Raw genomic sequence first — 19,164 nt, 5'->3', positions numbered from 1 at the left:
TATAGTATAGATTCAAAATCTAATCCACATTCTAGAAACAGCTCTAAGTATGATGCAGTGCAGTACTTCACCAATGTAAGCTACAACTGAAATAATGAACATAGTCAACCTTTATTTCAGCGCTGGTCCAAATTGAGCATTTGAAAAGACTTATTGAAAAAACTCCCATTAGTTTGAGCCTAATGACGTGTTGAGTGTGTATAATGCTCTACTTAAAAATTCGGAATTGATGCAGGGAAAAAGGTCAAATTACACCTCTGTCCCCAACCCCCAATGTTCCTTGACTTAAGATAAAATGCTCTAAAGTTCCCTGATGTCATTAGACACTTAGACCTTTAGCCTGCACCACACACAAAATCCTTTTGAAAGTTTCTTGAGATGACCGACATTTTGGGGGCACTGCAGGAGGTCGAAGGAAGCAATGAAGAACATTGTAGTAGCACAGACTGTACTAACTTGACTACATAGAGACAAAGTGAGTTCACACACACACACACATGCACTTCAATCATCAAGTACAGAAGCAAATCTATCAAATAAAACCATGAACACCGCAGACAAATGTAGTTCTGTCTCATATTTTGTTTCCCATCTTCAACATCTGGACCGGCGTGTCCTGAGGGAGTTAGGTGAATGATAGCCCTAATGAGAACCAGAGTTCCTGTTCAAATACAAGCGAGCCCATTTTTCTCCCTTCATCTTTATACCTGCATTTTCTTTCCTTAATTTCCTGCAGCAATTGCCGTGTCTCCAAAGGTGGCCTCACTTGCCAGTTATAGCCATATTTTCTGCTTTGAACTTCTATGAACTCTACACTCGCAAAACTTCATCCTTCCTCCTCCTCCTCTTTCTTTATAAACTTTCGCTCGACACCACATCTGAGGAGCATGTGCTGCAGAGAACTCCCCCCCTCGAGCCCCTTTAGTTTAAGACCAGGAGGTACGTCGGCCGGCGTGACACAGTGAAGAGCGACAGGAAGGACTGGAGAAGATGAGAGCACTAAAAGCGCCGTTATTGTACATAAAGAGGCAATTTGAGTTGTTTTGAGAAAGCGAGAGAAGAAAAATAACTCGGAGGAGGAGGTAGAAAAGAGGTAGGAAAAGAAAAGAAAAGGGAGTCGAGCCAATTGGCATCAGTTGAGTTATTCAGGCTCAGCTCAAAAATCTCTGTCCAGACTCAAAAACCGCCAAGGGCCTCTCGGTGCTGTCAGCACCGTGGATGGTCTGCAAGAGGGAGCATACAAGTTCACCAATGTGAGGATTTATCGCTGGGACTCACTTATGACACTGGACTTTGTTTTTCTTGCTGGTTCTATGCAGCCCGCAAACGAAATCCTTAATAGTAGCCAATATTGAGAGCCAAAGCTACTACAATGGGCCTGTAGAATGGAGTACGACATTGACTTCTACAAACACTTTGCTTGGCTTAGAAAGGTGAGCTATTCTCCTCGTGCACGTCCTCGTTCTGTGCTACTCTTGCCTGCAAACTCACTTACGTGACTTTGTTGTTGTGCTGTCTCTCTCTCTCACACACACACACACACCCACACACACAAAGATGAATCTATGTGCATGTGAGTTTCAATCATTTCCTGACACTTTCAAGTTACCAAGTCAACACGAAACCATCATATGTCATTAGGGAATCATTAGTCATCCGGCAACATCCATTGTTATAATTATAGTGAGCCGGTAGGAGGCATAGAAGACAACTTTTCACATAAGCACTCATTTATATTTGCAACGGAAATATTTTGCTTTACTAAATAAAAGTGGGACTTTCTGGACGAAGAAAAACAATAATAAATAAAATAAAAACAAATATTAAACAATAAATAAATAAATAAATAAATAAATAAATAAATAAATAAATAAAATCCTGCATGATGTCACTCAAGTTTTCTCCGAGATGAGGTTTGAATTCAAACAAACAACTGCAGTTTTCTTAACCTTTTAGCAGCAGTTTTCTCACGCAAAGTATTTTGAATTTGCACGAATAAGTTTTTTTTAAAGACTATTATTGTTGTAATTGTATGACTTGTAGATTTTAGGGTGATATACAGTGAGCGCACCAACTGTACTGTGTAGGTGTCTCTTTAGTTTTCCTGGTAAAAAGCATTAGGAATTGAGTTACTAAACGTGGTTTTAGGAGTGTATCAGACTTGAAGGTAAGGAAGGCTAAAATAAAACGAGCAACCAAGATAAACATCGTGTTTGCATTTGGGAATGAAAAAGCCTTTGGCTACACAACACTGCACAAAATATCTACTAAAATGATGCATGTTAAGATAAAATACACACATTTTGTTGTAATGCCTCTCGGACAACAGTTTGCTAAAGACCTTATTTTGGTTTCAAACAAAACTGTTGCAAACCACTTGGGATTCTTGGCAAAGGCTCAAGGCTAAACTACATAATGTTTCCACAAGTGTGGTTTTGTGAACATTTCTGAGTAAATGTAGCTCATTGGGCTGTAATCATCCATTCCTTGCCATTGATCGCTCAAAAATATCCCTAAATACACAGGAAGCCCTGAGGCTTCATCCAAGTCCCCGCTAATCAGATGGAATAAAATATATTGAACAATTTGAATAGGATTAGAGGCAGTAAACCTCTTACAGGCGGAGGCAGTGAGCAGCTCTCCATGTACAATTTTCTGCAAGTTGCTGCAGCTTCATTTGAAGAAAACCAGATTTGACCTGTTAGGTAACTGTTCTGTTTCATCAATGCAATAACATTTGACCTGTATGTTCCGAAGGTAAACCTCCAGTCACCAAACAACAGTGAGTCTTATCAGGAGCGTTTATCACGTCTGGAAGGAGACAAAGAATCTCTCATATTGCAGGTGAGTTGACTCCATTTATGCTTGCTCCTCTTTCTAGTTTCACTTTTAGATTGCATCTTATTTAAACAAATGACCTGCTGTCGTAGTAAGATTGAGTTGACTCAAAGCAGGTTAAAGGGTAGAGGTAGGCCACTGAGTCAGGCTGTAAATGTTGCATAACTGCTGCGTTTCCTTTCCAGGGCCGGGAACAAAGTGCTATAGTGTGGGTTTAGCACTATTACAACACAACAGTAGAGTGATGTGCAAAGATTATAAGTTTTAGGAACAGTTGAATAAGTGCATACCTCAGACAGGTTAAGGCTAGCAGTGTACTGTTGATGTGTGGGAACAGTTTCCCTGTTTATTTAGTTCTCAGATACAACAGTCCTCTGGGAAATCAGCTCCAATTGAACGTTACAGAATGAGTTTTAGCTTGCATGATTCAAAACAACACAATTTAATAGTCACACAATGTCGCCATCAAGGATTCCAAACTCTGCTGCAGCCTCGTTTCAGTTTTACAATCAACTTGCTAAAAACAATTCCAATAATGTTCAGGTCACTGAACTCTTGCAAGCTTGCTCTGTCATTACATGAAATATAGAGGTTGACATTCCAGCGCAAATGAACATTGTGTGTACACACAGTAGATGACACGCATGTCCTGTTGCAGTGTCCACAGTGTGTTTTGTTTGCTCATGCACACACAGGTGGGTGTGCTGACAGACCAGGTGGAAGCTCAGGAGGTAAAAATCAGTGATCTGCAGACTTCAGTGGTAGAGCATCGGCTCAAACTCAACGCCACAGAAGAGATGCTGCAGCAGGTACGCTTGATCTCTCCTTCCACTCATTTGGTTTGACTTTTACCGCAACAGAAACTATTCTATAGACATTCTTTGACTAATGAATGATCTTCAAGATGACCCCAATGAGTCATTTATAATAAATCCCTACTGCAGATTCAGTCTCTGTTAATATATTTTTCTCCCTGGGAAGGCACTCCTGCTGAAAATTCCACTCTATGGAGCTACAGATTACCTTGGAAACCAAAATATTTAGGATGCCCAGACTCATTCCGAGACGGTGTCAGTCACGGAGTCTCTGCCTGGTTTATGCTGGGCTCAACTGGTCTGTCTGGGCAGGTGATTAGAGTTGTAATAGCCACACCCCTAACCTTTAACCACAGTTTAGTCTGTGCATGCTCTCTCACTCTAATACAGAGAAGAGTGAAATAGAAAGGAGCGCCAAGCCTGACTAATGGCTTAAGAAGGGAGGAAAAGCTGAAAAAGGTGGCGAGATGGGCGGGAGACCGGGTAGGGGTTGTACTTCTTGAAGAGAAAGAATCTTCCACTTGCAGTTATTTGCTCTTCATCTGTACAACTTATTTAATTCCATTAAAGAAAGCTTGGAAAAGGATATGGCATTTAAAGCGTCATGAGGCTGGGAACTATTCGCAACTATGCGTGAAGCACACTTTGCTCCACTCCAGGCAGGCGTTAAAGTATAAGGTAACTGTGTGTCAAATTTGATTGTACCTCTCTTCTTCTCATTGCCAACCTGTGATCTTACCGAATAATACAATTCCCTGGAACGAGTCTCATTGTTGATGATAAAATGCACTGTGCAGAGCTGTGCAGTGTATCAAAGGGCAGCCAGGACCGGTTTGCCTGGGACGTGGTCATTATGAGGCTTTGGACCTGAGCTGTAAATCTCTTCTTGGTGACAAAGCTCTAATATTTTCCACATGCCCTTGAAAAGGAAAGGCGGATAGTTTCCAAAGTCAATGTTTCAAATATATTCTTGTCCACGTGGGCTTCAGATGCATATTTTTTGGCTTTGAATGATTTAACACCTGCTTGGAAAGAATAAAATTAGCACTCCATCTGCTTGCATGGTCTCAAGGTTGAGACACTCACAGCTTGGGCTTTGATTGGCAGCCGTTCAATCTGACAGCCTAATTACCAGTTTAAGTCATTTTTCTGTTATTTTTCAGAATGTTTTGCATGTGTGTGCCCCCTCCCCCTGCTTTCTCGCCACCAATCCCGCTGTGTACTTTGAGTGAGCTGCGAAATAGGCATTATAAATAGTGGTCATGCGTTGTTTATATATAGCCTCCTGAAAGCAGTGGGTTTGTCCACGGAGACTGTTATTACAGAACTCGTAGCTTGCTGTGCCTCATACCTAATGTCGCCTTTGTTAAGTGAGTGTCACATAGCACGGTGTCCATCCATTCTGCGCTTGTATTTGCAGCATGTTTTTTTTTTTCTGCCCTGTGACAGGAGCTCCTGCATAGGACAACCTTGGAGAAGCAGAAGCTCAGTCTTAAGGGGGAGGTGTCCTACCTGAAGCTGAAGCTGACAGACATGGAGGAGAAACAGAGCCCAGGAGAAGAGAGGCAACATAAAGCAGAGGTAAGGCTTTTAAAATCATCCATTCATAAAAAGAACATATCTATTGAAAATGATAGCTATGTTCGTGAGGGGGATTGTAATTTTTCTTAGTTTTGGATCTTACGGAGGTCATTGGGTTTTGGGAACTTCCAAATTGTAGACATTTTTGCAAGCGTATGCTGACAAAGAACTTTAGACCCTATTTTCATTGAGCCGTATTTTCAAGGAAGAGCGAGTTTAGCTTAAATCTCCTGGGACATTTCTGTTTAGAGAACCTTTGGAAATTTTAGCACAAGTCTGCCAAGAATGACAAGGCAACATACGGTAACCTGTACCGTACTGTGGACTTGAAGTCAGCTGCTGATTTTATGGAAGTCCATAAACACTCTCTGGACAGATGGGAAGGAACATTCACAAAAGGTCTGGCATGAGTTGATGCTTAGTAGCAGGAATACAAAGATTCTAGACGTTCCATTTTTGTTCTCATTTTCATTGCACATTTGCTTAAGACTGTTGTGTTGGATTACCAGAGGATGAACCTTTTGCTATGAAACTGAGAAGAAGTATAATTAGAGGCAGACAAAATGCTGTAACGATGCTGTCAAAACATGGCCAGTCAAAGGGCCTTTGTGTCCTCAGGTGAAAGGAGTTCAGCCATAGTAGAGCTGGCATGATGGAAGGAGGAACATGTGTGAGGCTTCACAGCCCAGAAGATTTTGTTTCTGTGTGTTGGCAAAGATTCACAATGTCATTATGAAGAAAGGAAGCTCTTGAGGAGGGAGAGCCCAATTTGTTCAAATGCATGTGAACAAAAGTGTGTTTGACATTACAGCACAAAAAAAAATGCGTAGTTGATGATGATAGCTGAGGGCCGCACTTCTTGTCAATGCACTTTCATTGTATGAAAGTTTCCTTGCAACATATGTTTGGAATCAAGAGGAGGGATGGAAAAAAAAAAAACTTTCTTTAAACACTTACATGTGCTTTTTACTACACAAACACACCTTGAAGTCCCTCCAGCCCACTCTACTTTTGAACAAGTAAGCTCTGGGTTAAATTTAGCCATGGAGGGGCTTCAGATCATCTGTCATATTCTCTATGGACACTGGACCCCATGCGAGACTTCCTCTGTCGACAGTCCCAGCATAACTTGGGTGCTGTTTACAACCCGCTCAGGCGAATCACTGGCACCATTTCTTTGAAAACATGGAGAAACAATTCACCCCGTGGCATTAGTAGTGCATACTATTTGTGACGAAGCTTTGAAAGCTGATACGCTGGTCGATTAATTCATTTCCACTGTTTTAAAATTGTAGAAATATGTCAAGCCAAATCGGGCGATCTTGTCATATAATAATTTACCATAGTTTAGCTCGGTGAGCAACAAAAATAGGTACAAGCATGGTTTCCTTTGGCTTTTGGGGGCCACCTTAGAAGAATGAGTGCCATTGATGGCAATGCCATTGAGGAAAAAATGTGATGACACCAGAATGGAATGTTTTGTCACATGGGCAAGTGGTACAGTTGATGTGTCACTGTCCAAGCTCTTCAGCACAAAATTCGATAAGTCAGGTGTGTTTATGTGAAGCACCTCACCTACCAAGCAGTACTGTACCCTGGACTGGTTGTCAGTAAATTGAAAGACAAACATTGAAAAAAATGACAGTGTATTCACACCTTTTGACAATTTAAACAAAAAAACTAAAATGGATGTTTTTTCCAAAGTGGGAGGAGGCACGAGATCCTGGAGAGAACATTCAAACTTCATCCAAGAAAGCCTGAGCCAAGACTCAAATCCAAGGAGTTTGACTGCAACGTAGACATGCTAACCGCAACATACTGTGCTGTGCAATTAGCAAATGAATATACATAATGAAAGGAAATCAAAATAACGTACGCTAAATCAGAACAAAATGGACATTGGTGAATGGATTAAAGCCAGTCTGTGTAGTTTGGCTAAATGACAAAGCAAGGCTGAAGAAAGAAGTAGTTTTAAGGAAAAATGCAACAGTGTAGTTACCAAGAGCAGATATATTTTTTTTTTCTACATATAACTGAACTCTACCAGCAGACCTGGTGTCACGTGTGACAATGTGTCATTCAAACAGCGATATGACCATAAATACAGATAAATGTATCTTTTTCACTTTCCTCCCCTCTAAAACGCTCTTTCAATTTTTCTCTCTCCCACACTGCATCCGGCAGAGCGTTGTGAATTTCATTAGTGAGCTGCAGGAGCAGATGTATAGATTTCAGAAGGAGATCAATAGCAAGATCCAGGAGAAAAAAGCCTCTGAGAACCCAGCTGACAACGGCTCACCAGCGCCATGCACTGCCCACTCCTTGTCCCCCGAGGACGCCAATCCCTCATGTTACACGGCAGCAGAGATGAAGCCCAAACTAGAGGAGGAGGCTGCAGACGGGGTTGATGAGAGTAGCTCAGAAGCAGAGCAGCTGCCACACGACGACGGCGAGAGCGTACGCACAGTCTGATGCATGTCTAGTGACGTTGAGCACGGCATGCTTTGTCTCACATTGATGTGTTTATCCCTGAGTTCAGACTGAATGACACAAACACACACACACACACAAACACACACACACCCCTAACAGCAGTAGGGGTTATAAGTCAAGAAACTCTATGGGCCTCATTCACTACTAATAAATGGGTTCCCGGCATGCTTTGTAGCATTCTTGTAAAGAGTTGCAGTGGAAAAGGCTCAATGTTGCTTTTTATTTGCTTTTTTTTTATGAGTGTTGCTGTGGTGCCTTTTAAGATGAAAGATCAAAAAGGACCAGGGTTTTTTATAGGTTGGGATTTGGTTTTCATTATAGCTTTTATTTTGTTTTGATTTGAAATGTTGTAAGTTCTAATTAGTTTTTAGAGCAGGTTTGATTGTGTTTATTTGTTTTAGTATTAGATTAAGTTTTTTTTATATGATTTAATAGTGGTGACTGGGTGCGAGTTGTGGTGGATAGCAGCTTTTAAATGAATTTGCTTTACAATTTGTTGCAGGGTTTGGTGAGGGAGCTCAAGATTCTAAAAGACAAAGTGCAACATTTGGAAGATGAGAAGTTGGAGTATGAGAAAAGACTCAAAGCAAGCAAGGTAAACTATATAAAATAAAATAATATTCATCGGCTTTATAGATTGAACACAAGCAATTTTCAACTGATTTGTCGGTGCAATTGTGCTATGTAATTTTACTTTATTTATATACATGCAAATCGTGTTATGTTTAAAATTATGATGCACACAAGTTTCATTTCAGAACAATAATACATTTTCTTCACATCAATACGAAGTGTGTTGCGACTGAGTAACAATAAATAATAATAAAATGAAAAAAACATGGGTCCCAGTGTGACAACATTTGGGAACAGCTGGTCTAGACCATAAGTACTGTATCAGTGTCCAATTATTGCTAAATGGCCACTCAACTTTCCCCAATGCTATTGAACCAATCAGTTGGGCCAGGCAGTTAAGTGAGTCACTCATTTTATGTGCACACATAATTTGTTTTCTCAAAAACTATTTTAAATATGGTGTAAGATGAATAAAGAGATTTAATCCATTTTACTTTAGTGCTGCATTTTTTTTTCACTCTTTATACAGATTTTCTTTCTCAAACCATTATCTCTATTCATACCATGTGTTACATGGCTTAAACTTAAAAATTGAATGCTCTAAATGCTTTTAACAACAGTCTTATTGAGCTCAGGCTGTTTGGTGTGTTTCATTAGTGTGTTACTGGAAGACTTGTGCGTGTGAAACATACACAAGTAGGCACATAATAGGTTGCAGAACCTCTTGTCTTCTGGTAAAGTTAAGAATCTAAACTGTCGGTCTGTTAGGTGGAAATCAGCAGCCTTCAGCAGCTTCTCCTGGGTAAGAATGCTGAGATTGAGAGCTTGCACACTCAGCTTTTAGCCAGACCTCCACGAGCCACTGAGAGCACTGAGAGAGGTGAGCAGAACATCCACCCTTTGCTGTTATACCGCCACTGAGTGATAAGAGCTAAATGTTTCAAATCGCCTAAAAATTAAAATAAAATCGTTATAGCCAAACCATCACTTTAAATGATGTTAAGTTGGATGATGTAAAATGTATTTCTCTTCATCATAGACCAAGAGCTGCAAAGACTTAGAAGCGACATAAAATCCTTGGAAGCTGCCAATGATGAAAAGGTAATTCTGCCTTCTATATCCCTCTGTTAATCATTCAATTAAACAAAATATGGTAATCTCATACAGTCTAGATCATCACCAGGAAGGCATCGCGAGACAGATTCTAAAAGTTAAACACAGACACCACCCTTCATCCAATTATAGAACACCATTGCTCTTGTGTTCTTCATCGTGGGGAATCGTAGACTTTAAAGACTTGCAGGCGTGGGTCTACATGTGGCTGGGCTGGTGAACACACGTACACGCCCCAAGGCCAACTCAGTCAAAGCCACACTTAAGTAGGCCTCGATCTGCCAAGCCTAATTTGGGAGAGAGCTGCAGTAAGAGAGCCACGATGAAGCCAAGCTAGGGCACCACTTCAAAAAAGGCACACACGCTGCAGCTGCTCACCACAACCGAGTCGGTCCGATGTTTGTCCCCTCACCAAATGCTCTTTTCATGTCGACCATATGTTGAAAAGGCCATTGGTGTGGCCTAGTGGTCAGGGGCAGCAGGAAGCAGCATCTGTGTGTTTCCTATGCTTAGATAAAAATCTTAATGGATTTAGTTGACCTTGAACACCCTTTCATTTCTATTTCTGTAGGACCGGCATATTGAGGAGCTCACTCTGCTCTTAAACCAGTGCAAGCAATTCAGAGATCTGACACACAACACAAGGCAAGGTAATCAAGCATCCTCCTCCTCGTTGACTATGATTTTTCTAATCAACCATGATTGGAGATACGGAAAGCTCAATACAAAGCAAATAAATTCTACTTTGTTGTTGTAGCGCCACCTGCTGGCCATTCACTGTCCAACGGGAGGACAAATTCCAGTAGCAGTGAGGAAGATGAGCAAGGTCTGAGGAAGAATGCTGATTCTAGCAGTGCAAAGTCTGAGGATCTCAAATCTGATGTGGGTAAAAAAAAATACCTTGCATCATCTTTTTTCTTGTAGGAGGAAATACTGGAGGAATGTGAATGTTTATGATTTTTTTTTTTTTTTTTTTACATGATTTAGGTTTCCACAAATAGTGCCTCCTCTCATCAAACATCAGTTTTGTCCCAGAAGGACAGTGATTGCAGGTATTTCAAGACGTATCACGCCAATTATAGTAAATCTGTGGCATCGTTACTTTTCTGCTCATAATGTTGCTGATGTCTTTTCAGGCCGGAGACACAAACATCAGCAAGTAGCATGGCGGACTTATCACCCGGTCAGACACAAAAGGTATTTCTATTGCTTTTTTACTTCTCATACACATACACAAGCTTTGTACAATATGGCCGCGCCATGTGCCAGGCCAGATAATTGACAGATTTTTTTTCTGATGTTTTTGGTGAATTTGTTTCCACAGAAAATTGTGTTTTGCGTATTTTCCGATTTTTCTTCCACATATCCCCCTTCCTCTGTTGGGAACAAAAAACAAATATTCATCAGCCTTTTACTAAGAGTTTTCGGGGGTTTGTGAAAACCCCCCAAAACGTTTTCCGGGCCCCCTGAGATGTCTTTCCCCCTCCCTCTACGTTCCCCCAAAGAAAAAATCCTAGCTTCGCCAGTGCTCAAGGACCGGCTTAATCAGTCGGGTTCCATGGGTTACACCCTGGACTGGCGGCAAGGGAATAACGGCAATTTTGAGAAATAGTTTGAGTGAGGATAGAGTCCAAAACAATAGCAATGATTCCACCCTTCCACCCTAATTTGTCTGAGGTGGATGGGTAAATCAGGAACAGCTTGAACTATGCCCTTTTCTATTCCAGCATGACTATTTCTGGTCCTAAATGTCCAATGCCAGATACACAAATATACTCAACTGGGCTGAGTATCTTTAAACTCAAGGAGTTGGTTTGTTCCTTTTCAATGGCTAAGTGCCTGAGTAACCCACCCAGAGTCCCCAACCATCTGCTGCTCCGATCATTTCACGATGATGTCCTCAAACAAAATATTCACGAGTGGGAGTCAGACTCTTAGTGACCCTTGACCGCCCAAAATGTTGTTCTGGGTGGACAGAAATTCCCACAAACACACTGCAACATCTGGTTGAAAGTATTCCCAAAAGAGTGGCGGCTGTGCAGCAGGGGTTTGGTTTTTTTATTTGTGTCATTATCACTTCCCATAACAGTAGTGAACATACTTTCATAGAACCATATCCACTCCAAACAGCGCTATTTGCAGCAGATAGGGACCGAGCCCTGCCGTATTCAGCAAATAAATGCGAGTAATTGGTGTAAAAGTGTTTGGAATAGTTTAACTGGACACACTGTATACCACAAAATATGATCCCAAATCAGTATGATATAATTTCAGTACTGACAAAAAAGGTCAAGTACTTCATCTTATTTCCTTGACGCTAATTACTAGTTTCCCATTTAGCCAGGGGTTAGAAGTCATATGATAAATTAAAAAAAATATGACTGATGAATTTCACATCTGTTGCTTATGACCGCATAACATGTCCACATCTAATGCAATTAGATAAGTCGTGTCAGTTAATCATTTGTTTGTATCTGGGGTGGGGACTTGAAACAGAGGGACACCAGGAGTCCGATGCTGCCTGTCCGTTCGTCCCCTACAGAGAGCAGCACTGAGCTCCAAAGTGAACGCTCTCCAGATGACAGTGAAGACGGAGACTCCAGCCAAAGTAAATATATTAACAATATTATATTACCAGACAGAACTTATATTCGGAGCAAGCCGCTCCCCTGTAACCAGAGGGACTACTACTTTTGATCTTCAGTAATTGCAGGGACTTCAGACTGGGAAGAATCAGGGGATGGATGCTTCTTTTTTTTTTTTCTCCCTTAGCAAACACACCCTTTCCTCTTTTCTGATGACCGCACATAGTTGAGCTCCACCCACCACTGACCATTATAACTCACCCCAATTGATATTTCTGCTTACAGAAATAAAACACACTTTAGGCTGGCCCCCCTCTTCAGGTTCAAGACATGAGCTTTTTAAATATAGCACAGTTAATGTAGTACAAACCTGTAGCCATTATTAGTCCTCAAATTGCAATACGGTATATACTATTACAAAATTGCATTAATCATGATTCATGCTGATATATTTGACAACTTTTTTTTCAGCAAAGAACAGCCCTGGGACAAACAGCCCACCAGGCCAGAGGAGTGTGGGCTCGCCGGAATACATGAAGACAAACCGGAGCCTCAGGAGACTTTGGGGAAAGTGGGTGTGGCAAATGCATTATACATACAAATGGGAAAATAATTATTCATCAAGTGATAATGATTCGAGCAGCACAAATCAGACAGGGACACTTTTTCAATGTGTGTCAATCAAATAGGCCAACGTGAGATTGTAATTTCATTCATTTGTTGGATCATCCAACCAAGTACGTAAAAGCAGCTCATATCACTCCAATCTAGCATTTGATCACTCTTCACTACCTAGACTTCGAAGAACAAATTCTGGAGGAAGTAATGCAGAGGATCCAGATACTGGTCCTTTTAGAAGAGGCGGGTTCCGAGCAACAGCGGGACCAAGACTGACCCGTACCCCGGAATCTCCTGCCTCTGTACAGTAAGTGTCCGCAACATAAGAGCCATGAGTGAATACTTTTTGTTGTCATATTTTTTCAAATGAAGTACCCTACAGTACTTGTTATTTCAAATACTAATTAATGTTCCGATTTGCTCCTTTTTCTCTGCCAGCGATGTGAATCTCCCGTTCAGCCAGTGGAGCAAGGAGCAGGTGTGTGGCTGGTTGGAGGACTATGGGCTGGGCCACTACGTCAACCTCACAAGGCAGTGGGTTGAATGTGGCCAGACGCTACTTTCTGCCACGCCTCAGGATCTTGAAAAGGTTAGAACAGGAAAAAAAACCCAGATGACTAAAATAATTGCCTTAAGATAACAAAACTAAAATAAACTTGGAGGTAGTTTCAACTAAAATCATGTTCTTGGTTGGGCTGATGTTACCCTTCACCAAAACAAACACCACACACACACACACACACATACGTTGTGGTTGACAGTACATTGTGGAGACTACAATTATTCATATAATAATATACACATATATAATAATCTACATTAATAAGAATCCGAACACTAAAAACATGAGAATGAAATGTTCTTTGTAACCTCAGGAGATGGGAATGAAGCACCCTCTGCACAGGAAGAAACTGCAGTTGGCATTGAAGGCATTCAGCAATAAAACGACAGAGAAGTCATCGGAGCTGGATCATATCTGGGTCACCCGTAAGAGTCTTATCTAAACTCAAAAATGCAAAAAAAAAAACATGTTTATGCTGCCTATATGTTACACATGCCTCTCATAGGATGGCTGGATGATATCGGCTTGCCTCAGTATAAAGACCAGTTCCATGAAGCTCGTGTGGACGGCCGCATGATACAATACCTCACAGTGGTAAGTCGTGGTGAACGTCCAATTCCCAATTTGTACATTTGAGCTCACAATGCCTTTTCAAATTTCCTAGAATGACCTCTTGAGCCTTAAGGTGACAAGTCAACTTCATCATCTCAGCATCAAATGTGCCATCCACGTCCTTCATGCCAACAAGTTCAACCCTCACTGCCTCAGACGCAGGCCTGGGGAAGATGTAAGCATCTTCAAATTGTGGACTGTGTTATTATTATAGTATGTGTTGTCAAATTCGTATGTATGAATCTCAGTTTAAAGAACCATGGAAGGTATTGCGTGATTTCTCCACGTTTCATAACTTGTGTTGCATCTTTCTCAGTGGACATGACAGCATGTGACCACAAGATGGTGACAAATACATTTGTATTTTTGCTACTTCTGACTGTGGCTACCCATTTACATACTATATTATCAGTAAGAGCTTTGTGGTAGCCAGCATGACCTCGACTCTGTCATACTTCTGGGATGAAATGTGACAGCAATTCTAAAGTAGGCCCGCTAACCTCTGGCCATTCTCGAGGGTGACACGACAAACATGTTTTAACATCTGATTGAAAAAAATTCAAAAAGAATGGAGGCTGTAGGGGAGATATTCTTTTCACGTTTTGGTATAATCTTGCCACTTGCTGTTTAAGTTTGCTTTTCTTGCATACGATAAAAAGTGCGTATTCTACAAAACCTCAAGTATCTCTTGTTATTGTCCTTTAGAAACAACCTTCCCCTTCTGAGGTAGTGCAGTGGTCAAACCACCGGGTGATGGAGTGGCTTCGAGCAGTTGACCTTGCAGAGTATGCACCTAATCTACGGGGCAGTGGTGTCCACGGTGGACTAATTGTGAGTAATTCTTATTTTATGACACAGGCATGCAGGATCAAATTTAGTGAAATAAACCGCACATGACAATATCCATTATTGTAGATCCTGGAGCCTCGCTTCAGCGCAGAGACTTTGGCCTTGCTCCTAAATATTCCCCCGCAGAAAACATTGCTCCGTCGCCATTTAGCCACAGCCTTCTCCACCCTGGTGGGGACTCAGGCCACACAGGAGAAGAGAGAGTACGGCAATGCTACAGGCCATGTGCCCCTCACGACTACATCTAAAGTGAAGGTAAGTGTCAAAGTAAAAAGAAACAATTACATAACCAAACCTATTCTGTTTTTATTATTTGTGTCTTATATTTTTTCATAATTGTCTTGACAGTGTGACCATACTATTTTGTAAATCAGGAATTCCATTCTATAGGAAATCAACCTAAAATGTGTTTATTACAGCCCAAGAAACTTGGCTTCACCCAGTTTAGTCACCTTAGGAAGAGGAAACCCGACGAATCTGCAGACTACATCTGCCCCGTAGAGGGCGGATTGCTAACTGTGAACGGGATTTCAAGGACGCCCTCCGCAGCACTCAAGGGTATCAGCCCCAACTTGGACAGACAAGCCAAGAAGCTCGATCACGACGAGGGCAAGTTGTGGCGGACTAACACAAACAATTGCTAAGAGAATCATAGTGGTCAGCTTCACAAGAAATCCCCCAAAATGCATTGCTGGACAATCATCATGTATTTATTAATCACAAAATCTATGAATATATTATCTATGAAATGAATCTGTTAAGTGAAAACTGCATTCCTTTTACGGTTGTTCCAAATATTCCATATGCTTTAAGACCATTTTGAAAGTCTGGATGTATATCTTTAGATATGATGCTTTATTCATATTCTACAAATGAGTTCATGGAGCACTTTTGCATCGGACATTTGTGAACATGGCTTTTTCAAAATGACATAAATGCAAACAACGGCTTGTTACTACCCAAGACGTTTTGCCTTGGTTCCCATATAACTAACGCTTTAAAAGCCTTACCAAAATCTTTTGAGAAGAAAAAAGTATTTACCTCAGAACCGAGATTTCTCCTTGTGTACTGTTGTAAATAATAAATTATTGCTTTGTTGTTTTATTGCTTCTAATTAGTATTAGTTGTGACTGTAAATGTTGACTACAATATATTAACAGTAGAAGGTCAATGCTGCACAAGACTGCAGCATTGGAGCAAAAGAGATTTTTTTTTTAAATTTATTAAATTTTTGTTCAAGAGCCTTTTTTAAAATTGGATTTTAAAATTGTTGGATTTTACACCTGGCCATTACAGTAACAGGACGAGAAACTAGTCCTTCAAATGTGCTGTTGCCCCAGGTGCAACATTTTCAAAGAAAAAAACATATCTAGTAGTAGTAATAATTGAAGTAGGAGTCATAAATCATCACATCAGAATTGCAACGGACACGCTGACATCGTCTGCCTTGCTCCCCCAGCCGCTACCTGTTTAAGAGTCCTTGTCAGTCATTGCCAAAGACAGCTATGAAGTCTCCAGGGAAGAGTCGGGGCATTTTTCTTCCTCCTTAGACTAACATTAGCGTGTATGCGTGTTTGTAAATTGACAGAATGACATATCATATTGGAAAAACACGCTGACTCAAGAATGCTTCTTTTGGCTTGCTTTTGCATTGCCCCACCAATTATATGAGAAACAACACAAATGAGACATTCAAAAAAATTGCTGTGCAACTCTTGACAATTTGAGATTTCTAGGGACCAATATCGGGCTACGGACGACACTCGTAGAGATTAACTGACGTGCAACCTGCACTGTGCCACTCTTGACATTGTCATGCTATTTTAATTGCTTTGTACTTCAGTACTTAATTATGTTAAGTGGAAAAAGTTTGACGTCATCTTGATTTCAGTCAGTACAATATTTATCATGTACATTCTACCATCAGCAGATGTCAGTGTTGACCGTGAATCCACTTCCCGTCATAAAGCCAAGCAGTGAACAGGCCATCTCATTTGATATTTTTGTTTCGATTGAAACACAGTGTCACTCATGGTACGTTTACTCTGTATATTTATACACTTTTTTGTTTAGTGTGTCTTAGTTTGAATAAAGGCATCAATTATGTGTCAGCATGAGAGGGTGTTCACTCACTTGTACCATTTTTTGCCCTCAAATTAGACTTAATTGCACAAATGGTGGCCTGCTTTTTACATCCTAATAAATCTATACGACTAATGTCTCATATTATTCCTGCATCCACTCCCTTGCACCTATGTACTATATGGATGTATGGAGATGCTGGCATTGTTTATGTGTATCTCTACTAATTTCACTAATGTGACTCAGCCCCCGCTATCTGACAGCTTAACAGCTATTATTTGTGTCACTCTCTCTCATAACACTTAGTAGTAAATTGCTGCACGCACAAGACAGCACTATGAGTGACATTTTACCTTGCAGTATGATATCTATTGTCTTAATTAAGTGAAAGCGATTGTGGCATTTATTGTTTTCTATGGCACTCGGTAATGGTAGTGTGAGTGGGGGGAGTGATGAGTAAATCATCACGGTTTACAATACATAAATATTTTGTAAAGCATTTGCTAATGATTACACATTAGCCTCTGTTGTGACTGTCAATCTATGGGAATAAATCAATATTAAAATCCTGATCATGGGTGAGGCAATTCTTTATTCACGCTGGATCACTTTTGTGCTAAGGTGATGGGAATAAAAAGTAGCTTCACTTATGAATATGACAAACCTTTCAGTCGGCCCCCACCAGCAACTTGTATGGACTTACTCGGATGTCTTAAGTGGAGTCTAATCATACTTTTTCTATGATGTCACCGCTTGTTCTTGTCATTAATTTGCCACCAGCTTGCTACTTTGAGGAACATATTCCATGGAAGGGCGGTGCATGTGTTGCATACTCCCCACCCAGACACTAAAGCTAGATCTCTCCCGCAGCACACCAGTTTGTTCTGACAGGCCCGCCACAACAATGACGGCCATCACCCTGATGAGGCCTAGCAGTGTGCGAGCCGACTCTGACGTGCCGTCAAAACGAGCAGCCGGACGTCAGCGTGGACCTTTTTCTGCCCCGTTGAACATCAGGCCGGCCACCCTTAATGTTTTGATGCATATGGATCAGACGGAGATTTTCAATAGATAGTCAATAATTAAGGGACTATAAATGTAATTGATATAAATGACCTTAGCCTTAACCATGCCCCTGCTGTCATTTTGAGTAATTCACACATTTGAGGAGCCCCAAAACCTTACAAAGATTGAGAATTAGGTGGACCGTTTTGTTAATGAATTTATTATTTCAAGTTTCAACTCTACTCCAGATAAAACTGAAAATACATACAAAGGTAGAACGTCAAAGCCATTTGGGGGATATAAAAGACGCACGGGTCAAGTCTCAACCGTCCAAGTGGTTGTCACAGCCGCCAAAACTATCAGAAAAGTGCTGAAACACAAAACAGTTTCGATGTCAAATGAAAGGACGCGATTTGGTTTCTTGGGGGCATCATCACGGTTGATCAAGACTGACATGCATCACCAGAGGCTTTCATGTCCAATGAGAGCACCTGTCCCACTCTCTGAAAGTGGACAGAGGCATGCCATTGCAAATAACATTTCACATGCACTGCAAAGCCTTAGTAGACACAGTGGGAGTGCAGATCATATAGTTGTAAAAATGTAGGAAATATTTCAAGGGAGTTATGGGAATTAAGAGAATCTAAGTGTATTAAGATATAGACCAAATGTGCGGCCATATTAGGTTTTAAAGTTATTTTCTTCTGACAACTGTTTTTTTTTTTTTCCAGTAAAGATAATTTTTACTTATCTTGCTGACAGTTTCAGATGTCACTTCAATCCTTGTCAGAGCCGTCAGCGGCTACGCAGATTAAAAACCTGATTGGAATATAAGTGCTTCATCTACACGGCTCATTCGCAATATTCTGATCAGGAATTAATTCAAAATGAGAGGGGTGGTTTATGTCGATTAGTAATCCAATCGGCGCACACTTATTCTGACATTTCGTGACAAACCGCCATTACTGGGTATGTCTGTTGCTGCCATGATTAATATCTTTGTACTGACTTTCCATTTATTTATTTTCTGCCACTAGTAGGTTTTCTCAATGTCAGCCACCTCCTTAATTTTCCGGCAATACGTGTGGTGCATGTGCTTGTCTTTTCTTGACAGCCCATCTGGCTCCTTCTCCTTACTGGGCTTCTTTTGCCTGAGAAATTCTCTTAGCAGGTCCCTAGTTCCTATTCTCTTGAAGTATTTTTGGAAGTCTGTAGCTTTCTTCAGGATAATGCCCCCTAGTCCTTGCCTCTTGCCGATCAGATGACTCTTGAATGTAAGAACGTAAGCTATTAATTGTTTTTCAACTGGGTCTTACCACTATATATACATGTTTTATTTGGCCTTTACTTTAGATAAGACAATATTATGGAAATGAACACATAGTCAGAGGTAAGTGGTGTAAGTTAGAAGATCTTTGTGGGCAAAGATCCCAGTATG

At 40.8% G+C, this 19,164-nt stretch overlaps 1 protein-coding gene and 1 long non-coding RNA gene across 8 annotated transcripts in view; one reads left to right on the top strand and one right to left on the bottom strand.

The window, feature by feature from the left end:
• The window catches only part of LOC125967634 (uncharacterized), a 148,303-nt gene that overhangs the window by 94,073 nt on the left and 35,066 nt on the right, over positions 1-19,164 (bottom strand). Inside the window, exon 3 of one of the 3 annotated variants that reach the window (XR_007480804.1) lies at positions 17,960-18,096. The exons of the other annotated variants lie outside the window; for them this stretch is intronic. This is a non-coding gene — a long non-coding RNA (uncharacterized lncRNA). Of the gene's footprint in view, positions 1-17,959; positions 18,097-19,164 lie in introns of those variants that run through there. 3 annotated transcript variants of the gene reach the window in all.
• On the top strand, positions 901-15,737 carry ppfibp2a (PPFIA binding protein 2a). Of its 5 annotated transcripts, XM_049718852.2 has the most exons (22): positions 901-1,433; positions 2,758-2,844; positions 3,534-3,647; positions 5,103-5,234; positions 7,419-7,691; positions 8,230-8,322; positions 9,069-9,180; positions 9,340-9,401; positions 9,985-10,063; positions 10,171-10,295; positions 10,401-10,465; positions 10,550-10,610; positions 11,910-12,021; positions 12,470-12,569; positions 12,795-12,923; positions 13,055-13,205; positions 13,492-13,603; positions 13,684-13,772; positions 13,843-13,965; positions 14,496-14,621; positions 14,706-14,894; positions 15,059-15,737. In XM_049718852.2, the coding sequence occupies exons 1-22, from the start codon at positions 1,386-1,388 to the stop codon at positions 15,281-15,283; spliced, it is 2,607 nt and encodes an 868-aa protein (XP_049574809.1). In that variant the 5' UTR covers positions 901-1,385; the 3' UTR covers positions 15,284-15,737. The 5 variants fall into 5 exon arrangements, with proteins under 5 accessions (XP_049574809.1, XP_049574810.1, XP_049574813.1 ...); XM_049718853.2 differs by lacking the exon at positions 7,419-7,691 and having other exon boundaries at positions 904-1,433; XM_049718856.2 differs by lacking the exons at positions 901-1,433; positions 2,758-2,844; positions 3,534-3,647 and adding an exon at positions 3,979-4,136.

Source organism: Syngnathus scovelli, chromosome 4 (genome assembly GCF_024217435.2).
Source record: "Syngnathus scovelli strain Florida chromosome 4, RoL_Ssco_1.2, whole genome shotgun sequence".
Classification (NCBI taxonomy): Eukaryota; Metazoa; Chordata; class Actinopteri; order Syngnathiformes; family Syngnathidae; genus Syngnathus; species Syngnathus scovelli.
This window is presented reverse-complemented; position numbering and strand designations above follow the sequence as displayed.